At 35.4% G+C, this 10,721-nt stretch overlaps 1 protein-coding gene across 4 annotated transcripts in view; it reads right to left on the bottom strand.

The window, feature by feature from the left end:
- Positions 1-825: 825 nt before the first annotated feature.
- The window catches only part of Irk1 (Inwardly rectifying potassium channel 1), a 47,924-nt gene continuing 38,028 nt past the window's right edge, over positions 826-10,721 (bottom strand). For 2 of the 4 annotated variants that reach the window (XM_034975061.2, XM_034975063.2), the window contains 6 exons: positions 10,424-10,603; positions 9,118-9,307; positions 8,709-8,833; positions 7,089-7,194; positions 5,872-6,247; positions 826-5,172 (listed from right to left, as the gene is read on the bottom strand). In XM_034975061.2, coding sequence (XP_034830952.1) covers positions 5,085-5,172; positions 5,872-6,247; positions 7,089-7,194; positions 8,709-8,833; positions 9,118-9,307; positions 10,424-10,603 — 1,065 coding nt within the window. In that variant the 3' untranslated portion in view covers positions 826-5,084. Of the gene's footprint in view, positions 5,173-5,871; positions 6,248-7,088; positions 7,195-8,708; positions 8,834-9,117; positions 9,308-10,027; positions 10,208-10,423; positions 10,604-10,721 lie in introns of all 4 variants that reach the window. The other 2 variants (XM_034975060.2, XM_034975062.2) reach the window with 1 other exon arrangement.

Raw genomic sequence — 10,721 nt, 5'->3', positions numbered from 1 at the left:
CGCAAATTATGGGATACCGCGAGCTCTTATTAGTTCAGGATTAACCACTAGTCACTAGTGAGTAGTGTAGCTTAGTTTAGCTGGTGGTGGCTACTAAAATAGTTAAAAATTTATGCATTGTAAATACTCAAAGGTGTGTGAAGTCTACCAATCCGCACATGGCCAGCGTGGTAGACCATAGCCAAAACCTTTCTCACTCTGAGAGGAGACCCTTGCTCTGTAGTAAGCCGGCGATGGGTTGATCACGATGATGATGATGGAATACTTAAAAAAAGCCATAAAAGCCACAAAAGCATTGTGACCGTGGCTAGAAATATTTTTATGTTTTGTAAATTACTGAGTTTGTAAGATGCAGTATAATTACTACTCAACAATAGATGGCGTTTAAGAATATTTTTTCTTAACTTCATCTGTTGTTGAGTAGCGATAGGTTGTTATAGCGGCAATATTCACAGAATGTGTATTTATTTACACTTTCTATGCAAATTTCAACTACCTATCTGTTTCTGTCCACGAGATGCAGCCCGTGAACGAGACTGACGGACGGACGGACAGCGGAGTCTTAGTATAGGGTCCCGTTAGCACCCTTCGGGTATGGATCCCTGAATAATGTAAACCGACTTCAAAGCGCTATAATTTTTTTATATTTACTTAGGTATTTAATATATTCCTTGCGCTTGGTCTGAATCGTACGTACGTACTGAATCGTACTAAATGCCTCAGCTAATATTATAGCTTTATTTATTAGGTATGTCTCTGTCTTATGTAGTCATTAAATTCTTAAATTAAATAGAAAGGATTTAGGTGGTAATGAAACTCGTGTAAGATTTATGAATACCGCCATTTAATATATATAAAATACATTATTTATCAGCGAGATTTAAGCTTTTCATTGACTTAATTTTACATTGAACTAAAGAGCGGCGCCCGCGCCGCTTGGGCCCCTGATGCCCTGGTGTCAGACATTTTAACTTTAACAGCCACGACATTTTGATATTATTAATTTTTCATTTCTATATTATCTGCGAGACGTTAGGTACGAATATTTAACGAAAATAGCCTAAAAGTACCTACCAGACTTTTATGGTAGGTGTCTAATAAAATTTAAGGGTCCAAATAAAATTATTTTATAATAGCGTCACGTGGCGATATTTATACAATATCAAAATACCCAAAAATAAAATTATAACTGTGTACAAAATGATACATAGTAGGTATCTTTAATAAAATAATATTATGTAAGCGGGATAAAAAATATAGGTAATTAATTACACCATCTAGTAGTAGGTACAATAATAATTTGTATTTGTAGTGTTTGGTTTAAGATCATTTATAAAATAAATGTCTTTGATTTATCATCCGTCCTCTCCATTCTTCTATTTTTTAATAAATTCAACCCAAATTAAAAAAAGTTTATTCATCTGTTAACCTACCTTACCTATATTTCACAGGATATAAAAACTGTCTCTTACAAGATGTCTAATAGTTATTCTAAATTATTTCAAAAAATCTAGGTAGGTAAGTAGGTACCTACAGAAGGAGTTCAGACTAGATAACAACCAAATCATTCATAAAATAAAATTGACATGTGAATAGGTAGGTAAAACATGCAATTCTCAGTTAACTAAATCAAAGCATTAGTAAAACTAACACTTAAATGTTAAATTAGTTCTATTACATCAATAAGTGTTTTATAAAAATTAATTAATGCAAGATTTTGAGAGGAAAATAGAAGACGTTTAAGGCTACGCACAAACGGGCCACTCGCCACAGCCTGCAGACCAGCGGGGTGATTCGCTAACTGAGTGTCATGATAGCCACGGAGTTAATTTGACAATTGGCTGGTTCTACATTGCTGCTTCTTTGAGTGGTAGCAAAACGATTTTTCGCATAAAACCTTGAATGGATTAAAGATAAATATCAAATGAGCTCGGTGGCTATCATTCAGTACTAGACACTGAGTTACAATCACCCTGCTGGTCCATAGCCTCAGTGGTCGATGTGTGTGTAGTAGGGTGTTTGTACACTACGGAAAGTGTCAATAAATATCTGGCTCGTTTGCGAAGGCTTTAAAATTAACTATTCATAAATAGGTAAGTACTTAACGAGACCATGCCTCAATTTGAAAGCAATGTGTCTATACAAGATTTTTAAGGGTCAGTTACAAGACAGGATAATACCTCTGGACCTTACGGCAACAGGCCTTATTATGGCATCATTGCATTCATAATTGAGTGAATTTTCTACAACTTCAAAGAAAAAACATATAGGTGAAAAAATATATAGCTTTTGAATAAGCCTTACGTTTGGGTTCTTTAAAATTTAAAATCCGATGTTCGAGCATCTGACACATAATCAAAAAACAGAATGTCTGTTTTTATATAATAATTTTTACCCATATAATATAATCAAAAATATGTGGGTATGATTTATACAGTTAATACCTAGGTGATTAAAATAGGTATGCTCGATATAAGTTGTATTACAATTTCCAAAAAAATCTATTTCTATAACTGAAAAATTCACCAAATCTGGCTGCCAAAAATTATCTGAAGTACCTACTTAAGTAGTTATTTAATAAATAAAAGCACTCTTCTTGGCGTGGTAGCACCTTTCAATTATTCTATACAATTGGCATAAAGAAGCTATACTTAATACAAAACATTTTGTACATTTTGTAGATCGATACATATTTTTATAAAATATTTTTGGATCATATCCATTTACTACATCAAAAATCCAATACATAACTGGTACGACTTTTGGTATAATAAAATTTTATAAAATACCTTCATAACAGGGGCCGTAAATTCGACTTTGCTATAAGGAAAATCGGTTCAACCACGGTCATTTCGATTAAACATTCAAGTCAACCTTTACGCGACATTGAACTTTTAAATGGAAAATTTTCTATCTCTAGTTTGACTTTTGATAGAAAAACAATTATTATAGGTACTTCTACGGTCCCATTAATAAAATAAAAACACTACAAATTCAGGCTGACTCTTAATAAACTAAGTACAAAAATTATACAATTTTGAAATTAATCTATGATCTATTTTTTCTTAGCTGACTTAAAAGGTAAGCGAATCTTACTATTATCTGCTTAGGTTCTAAAGATTGGCATAAGTACCCAAAGTGGGCCAAACTGAAACCTATTCTGTGTGTCCGTCCCTTCATCCATCTGCCACAAAGGTCTAGAGCTTCGGCCATGATAGGTAGATAGCCAAATAAAATTTTCATAACGTAATGAATACTCGGCTTAAACCCTTTAAGTCAACTAAGAAAAAGTAGATTAAAAGTGTAAGTCTTAATGCCTAAGTGCACTAGGTATTCTTATTTTTTTATGAGACTGCTAAAGTTTAACTCTTACAAACTAAGACAGGGTATAAAGTAAGTAAGTATGAGTCCAATAAATTAAAGCTGATAGATCTTTGAACACCCCGTCTTTTAATTTTACTAAATTATGTATTCTAAATAAATACTTGGCCTAAGTACCTAAGACCGTAAAAACAATGATATTGTTGAAGTAGACAAAATTATACAAAAGTATTACTCTTCAGTATAATAAACAGACGCCGGCTTCTGACAAAATGTTAAAATTTGAAAATACCTAATGGACTAAGAGCAAGCGCGTGCCAGACCTTCGTTATTTGACAAAAGCTGAAAGTTTCTCTGCGTATTGTCCCCATCACTGCGACGAACGTTTGTTTGGACCATGGTGGCTTTGGGAGATATTTGGCAGGTAATAAAGGTATGAAAAATGCATGATGTGATTTCTAATACATACTATTCCGAAGAAAATATAAAAAATAGACTTACTTTGACGTAACATTTTTTTAAACCTTCATTATCGGAAATCTCCCAAAGCCACCATGATCCAAACAAACATCCAAACAAATGTTACTACCACTGTTGGGGACAATACGCAGATAAACTTTCAGCTTTTATAAAATAACGAAGGTCTGGCACGCGCTGGCTCTCACTCTATAAATAAATACGTGACACATAAAAAATACTGGAAGGATTTTGACTCATCTTCGGTAGGTAATAATAATAATTAATGCATAAAATTTGGCACGTTGTTTGCTTTGAATTTCTTATGAACAAACTTACACAATTAGTCAATCCTTAAGATGCAGGCTTATATTTTCTATTTAAATATTTTCTATATCACAATTTTTACTAGTTTATGTAAACGTACAAAAATATACCTTTGTATATATTTTTAGTGCTCTCTTCGAGTTAAACGAAGATAGACTTATAAGATTTCATAGCTTGAAATATGAAATTATATGACAATAAATATATGGGTAAGTTATGAAGTCAAAGTTCCACTGATTGTAGGCCCACCAAACGCGTTTAGGGCAGGTATAGTTTGATAACTAGTTTCAAGTCCTATCAGTATGAAATAACGACAGTATAAATCGATAAATCGCTCTAGGCACATAAATTATTCTATTATATGATATTAAACACTTATGTCGTGGCCAGATCTTAGAATTAGGGGTAAGACAAAAAAGACTGCGTGGATTCAAATTCATTTTGGGCCATATTCGAATTAAAGATTAATTTTTGCATTATTTGTAAAATCTTTTATGTGCACCCTACAGTTTTGACGCACCTCTAACTTTTCGGAGTTTTGTGCGTTTAAGTAATTAAATATCACTTGCCTTGACGGTGAAGTAAAACATCGTGAGGAAACCTGTATGCCTGAGAGTTCTCCATAATCTTCTCAAAGATGTGTGAAGTCTACCAATCCGTACATGGCCAGCGCGGTAGACTATGGCCAAAACCCTTCTAACGTTGAGAGGAGACTCGTGCTATTACATGTACTAGTGGCATTTCATGAAATAATCAGGTATTTTATGAAGTGATTCCTTGATCGAGCCACGACATAATTATACACTTACTCAATACACATTTTCTTATGTCGTTAAACGACGAAAAAAGGCTGAAATCCAGTGATTTCAAAGGTTCGCTTACTTATCTACTTCAACAGTATCAGCGCAGTGGTCGCAGAAGCGCACGTGTGAGGTCCGCGGGCGCGCCGGGCAGCGCGCGGGCTGGGCAGCACGCGCGCGTCAGGCGTCGGCCTCCGCTGACGTCACGAGGATGGGAATGACTGGAGCCGCTGCGTTCTTCTCTGTTATGTGATTCTCGCTGGGTGATCTGCAAAATTATAATATGTGCATAAAATAACTTCATCATCATCATCATCAACCCATCGTCGCCTCACTCTCAGAACGAGAACGGAGAAGGAGTTGGCCAATGGTCCACCACGCTTGCCAAGTGCGGAGAACATTATGGAAAACTCTCGGGCATGCAGGTTTCTTACGATGTTTTTCATACCAAGTAAGTAGGTAACTAATATTTAATTGGTTAAAACGTTCAAAACTCTGAAAGGTTAGAGATATGTGCCCGAGATCGAACCACTGACCCCCGATTAGGCTGACATCTTAACCACTAGGCTATCACCGCAAAAATAACTTATCATTACCAATTTAATTACTAACAGCTAATGCCCACGATTTCGTCCATGTGGTTTTTGAAATCCCGTGGGAACTCTTTGATTTTCCGGGATAAGTAGTCTATGTCACTCTTCAGGTCTATAACTATATCCACGCAAAAAATTATTTCAAACCAACAAATGAATAGGTAAACAACAAACCAACACACAAATAATTTTCAAAGATAAACGTGTCACTCTTCATGACGTTATAATCCATATCCATACAAAATACCACGTCGATCTGTCTCTGTGTTGCGGGGTGATTAAAAAACAAACCAAAAAAACTAACAGTTTCGTATTTAAAATTAGCAAGTACTTAGTAGGTATAGGATTAGAAGGATACGTTTCATATAACTTACTTAATGATTTTATGATGATCATGTCCATTCCCCGCATGGTTAATACCATTCGGAGTTAGACCATGAGGCTTCTTCATGCTGGCGTGGCTGTGACTTCGGTGCATGTGTCCGTGTTCCTTATCCTTCACATCAGTTATTGGTGGATTGTTATTAAATATCTCTAGACCGTTCTCAACTGCTAAGTGTGTATGACTCGTGTTTCTCAACTTTTCATTGACATTCTGCACGAAGTTGGTTTGAGCCATGAGTCTGTTTTCTCTTACTCTCGCTTCAGGGATCTTGATTTCAATATGCTCATCCAGAGATATTGAGTCGACAGAGCTCATGTCTAGTGTGTCATTTGAGAATGTTTTTGGAATGGTGCCTAACATGCGATCTGTAAAAATATAACTTATTTAGTACCTAAAGTATGAAGCCACCCTGCTTCATCTCTTCATCGCGCTGTCAGATTGTGTCCCATCCGACTATGATATTGAGGAAATAAAGTGTAAGTACACCTGTGTTGGGGCACATACTTGCACTATATTATGTCCTACGTAGGTGGCTACTCTCCATTAAGATAAGCACGCCGCAGAAATTCGGGCAGTAGAACTTTATTATTATTGGAGAACCCACCTATACGGATGGTGAAGTATATATATGATTAGAAATAGAAATAATTACAACAAACTAAAATTGTATAGTTACATCATTGAGAAATAATGATGCAAATGATCATTAACAAAGCCACGAAGATTTTCAGAAACGTTAAGTAATAAAAAATAACATAAAGCTCAACTTAGTTGAATGGAAATTCTAAGAACATGCATAATATTATCTGTGAGATAAATTATGCAAATACACTTAAGGCTTGGAAATACACAAAGCGTGTCGGTAGCAGGTCCTACCAGTTGTTATACCAAAAATATAAGGAGGTATTTTCACTGCGAAGCGCGGTTAGGAGTCATGTGAAAGAGGGCTGGTGTGATCCAGTTTCTCATAAAGATGGCAGTGTGGAGAACAAAGATTGACTCATTAATCAATCGCGTACTCCCGTGCGGAAGAAATCCCGTTGCGCCCCTTCAGTACGCCAAAATACTATAAAACTTTACTATACTCCGCATTTTTAAGCTGTTTGCCGGTTACTATATCTATACAGCGTTCTGCCGTGCTTGCTGCCGTTACGCTTTGTGTCTGTCCAGGCCTTAAATCGCGTAGTTGCTAAGGAAAAGGCATACCCAGTTTCTGCGAAGTGGAGACCGTGGCTCGCAACTCGTCGAGTTGTTTAGCGGAACACAGCGGCGTGTCCACCTCGTATGTGTTGTTGAATCGCGTATAGTCCACCTAAAAATAATTTAAATTTATCATACAAAAAATATAGGTATAAAGTTTCCTTAAAAACTATAGGCGATTGTACACAGTCAATCCAGATCACGAGCCGTGCTGAAAGTCAAAGATCCACCATAGTTTCTCTGTGTACGAAAGATAATGTGGCTGTCTGTTGTACACGATATGTAGGTTTACTTACGAAACTAAAATGATAGATCAAAATGTTCCGTTTCATATTTTTTCCTACAGAAAAGGATAACGTCAGATTTAGTCCCGTAGGTAACTAAAAGTTTAGTTTAGATATCGTAGCCACAATAACGGATTGATACTACGTATTAATATTTTATCTGTAACACTACCGGTTGCCATGAAATTTTAAAGGAGTTAAAAATGAGAAGGTCAAGGAAAAAACAAAGACAAAATAATTAGTTAAATAATGAAGAAAAAATTCAACTATATAATTCACAGTTCACATTTAAAAAAAACTATGGACGATTTTCTCAAGCTCAAGGCGATAAAGCCCTTATTAAATAATAATCCATAATGAATTGTAAATTATCATCATATAAACAGAATCTGCTTTTTGGTCAAGTAAACTTTTACAAAACATTTTGGGTAGTCAAATGCATAACCCATCGATAAAGCATGCACCAATAGATTAAACTAATCGCGATTTAACTATCGCGGTTCATGAGATACAGCCTGGTGACAGATGGACAGACAGACGGACAGGCAGACGGACAGACAGACGGACGGACAACGGAGTCTTAGCAATAGGGGCCCGTTTTACCCTTTGAGTACGGAACTCTAAAAAGGAACATAAAATTGACTGATAAAAGTTAAAGTACAGAAGGTATGTATGTTAATGACTTTATGTGTAAAGCAAGTGTAAAATAGGTGTGAGCCCGTTACTTTCAGAAAACAATATCTAAACGAAACATGACATCAGTGATGATGTCAATTCTGACTTGCATTGTAGTTACAGTTTTATGGATTCACGTTTTAATTCTAGAGCTAATGGTGTGTTATCGTGATTTATTACTTTTGTAAATGATCGTAATCATAAGATAAGAATATTCAATTGTATTTCTAATGTAATGGAAGATAAACAAGTCGAATGAGGAAAGAATAAAATTTACAAAGGTAAAACCCATAGATAATTAGGTATATATACGAATGAGGATACCTCGTTATTAATTTTGTAAATAAAATATATTATGTGATAAATACAATTTGGGCCAATGCATTTGACCAACATGTAGGCTAATAAACAGTGGAAGTATAATATATTCTAGATATAATCCAAGTGACTCCTAACCTTTTATTTTATTATATTATTTAAAAACAGATCAAACACACATGTTCAGATGCATTGGACTAAATAAATGGCAGCCGAACGTGTTCTAGGACTTTTGAAATTTTTGCGGAGTCAGCAAAGTTAAAATCAATTGAGCAATCCAAAATATGTGGTAGATGCAGATCTTTGAATTCAGAACGAATATTCTAGGAGTTTAAAATTAAGTACACACCTCATATTCCCCTGTATCTTTTCGGAATGACACCATGGTTTCAAAACGGTGGCCCCACTGGATCTCGGATGGTAAGTAACTGCTTCTGGCCTGCGTCGTCATTCCTGTTGACTCTATGACACCCTCTGAAATAAAGCAATGAGATGACTTTGATTGTATTTGTCTTCTAAAAATGATTATTAATATTCTGGTATTTACTCTGCATTAGGTTTCTTTAGGCATTATGAATCAGAAAATTTCGTAGTTTTTGTTCAGCTAAATTCAGTAAATACATAATAATTTGTACGTTACTAGAATCACCTCGTTTTACATCCGTTTATCCCTCTGTCATAGATCCAGAAATTATCAAAGCTGATATGCAGAAATTTAGAATAGTTTCATAAACTTGTTTTTATAAAAGGACACTCACCTAACATAACAACAATCTCGAACCTCTCTCTTAGCATATCCGATGCAGACAAGTTGTATAACGGCGATTTCTCATTGATCTTGTGCACTATTGTCATCGGCCAAATAAACATCAACCGATCTTCTTCCCCGTCAGCCCCAACCTTCAGCTCTTGTTGATAAAACGGCAACAACTCCCCCTCTCTTGTGATCTGTTAAAATCCACAATAATTATTTAAAACACCATGTAGAAAAAATACTTTAATGGCAATAATGATTATGAGGAGACTAACGTCCAATATTATTTACAATGCTTACTGAGTTGATACTACGCAATATTAAAGAGAATTTAGATATAGAAATTAGCGCCAATATTACTACAGATATCAGTTTACAATAATATTGAATGTGTAAGGCCACTCTTAGATACTACAAAAAAGATAATATTAAATTAATTAATTAATCGTTTCATGCTTTTAAATCATGCAATGTTTTAATCTACGCAAATACAGTACCAGTATTTACGTATAATTGATGACTGTTAAATGAAAAGGTTAACACCGTCAATGGAATTATCCAGAATGAAATAAATCAACGTGTACGTGATCTACTATATTATTAAGCTGTTTTACATTTAAAGCATTGATCCAATATCTTTAGCGATCAATCGTACAGTTTCTACGTAAGCAGACTTAAGTGTGGCAAAGCTGTGTCAGGAATCTAATTCCTATTAACTTTTGAATATCTAAAGTAACGATGATATGCATTAAGGACATCTACCACATGAATATGCATAACATGGGACAATGAAGCTATCTATAGATGGGTCTTAAATATATTTTACAAAACGCTAACGATGTCAAAATATTATACATAGGTATATAAAAAGAATAGCGACTTAAAAGCCAAATGTTGTGAAAGGCATATCCCACCTTTTTTCGAATAAGCTGAGCCCGAATATGCGCTTCCAGAATATGTGACTTTCGTATGTCTCCGACACGGAACAGGAGGCAAAACTCCCCATCTCGCAGACATATAACTGCTTTCGTCGAGAAGAGGAGTGTGGTGTTACGCTTTTTGGACCGCGCCAGCTTCGCGAATATAAGACCCACCTATGAACAAGACAGAGAATGTTTTGAAAAGTTAAATTCCAAAATCATTGAAATCGAAACCTTCGATAACGTACTCCTATCTATCTACTCGTAATTACTTAGACGATTTCGATCCCAGTTGATAGTGGAAAGATTTGGGTAAAGTTAAAGATTTGGAAGCGTGCTGACTGAAATCCCCAATCACTAACCAGTCTCCGCTTTGTCGTAATAATATACCTTGCGGCGAATTAATTGCGCTCTTATGTGTGCTTCAACTATATGAGATTTCCTCATGTCACCCACGCGGAACATAAGACACAGTTGGCCTTCTCGTAGGCATATCACAGCATTCCGGGAATAAAGCAGGGTTTGGGTTCGTTTTTTAGGTCTAGACATTTTTGCAAACACTATTCCCACCTAAAATAAGAACAAAATATTTTGTACTGTGTGAAAATGAATGCATCATTTTGGGGTGAGTATTTATTATTTACGTTGGACCAACTTAAGTATTTCGTTGAAATATAACGCTTCCAAG

This window comes from Maniola hyperantus, chromosome 13, assembly GCF_902806685.2.
Source record: "Maniola hyperantus chromosome 13, iAphHyp1.2, whole genome shotgun sequence".
Taxonomy (NCBI): Eukaryota; Metazoa; Arthropoda; class Insecta; order Lepidoptera; family Nymphalidae; genus Maniola; species Maniola hyperantus.
This window is presented reverse-complemented; position numbering and strand designations above follow the sequence as displayed.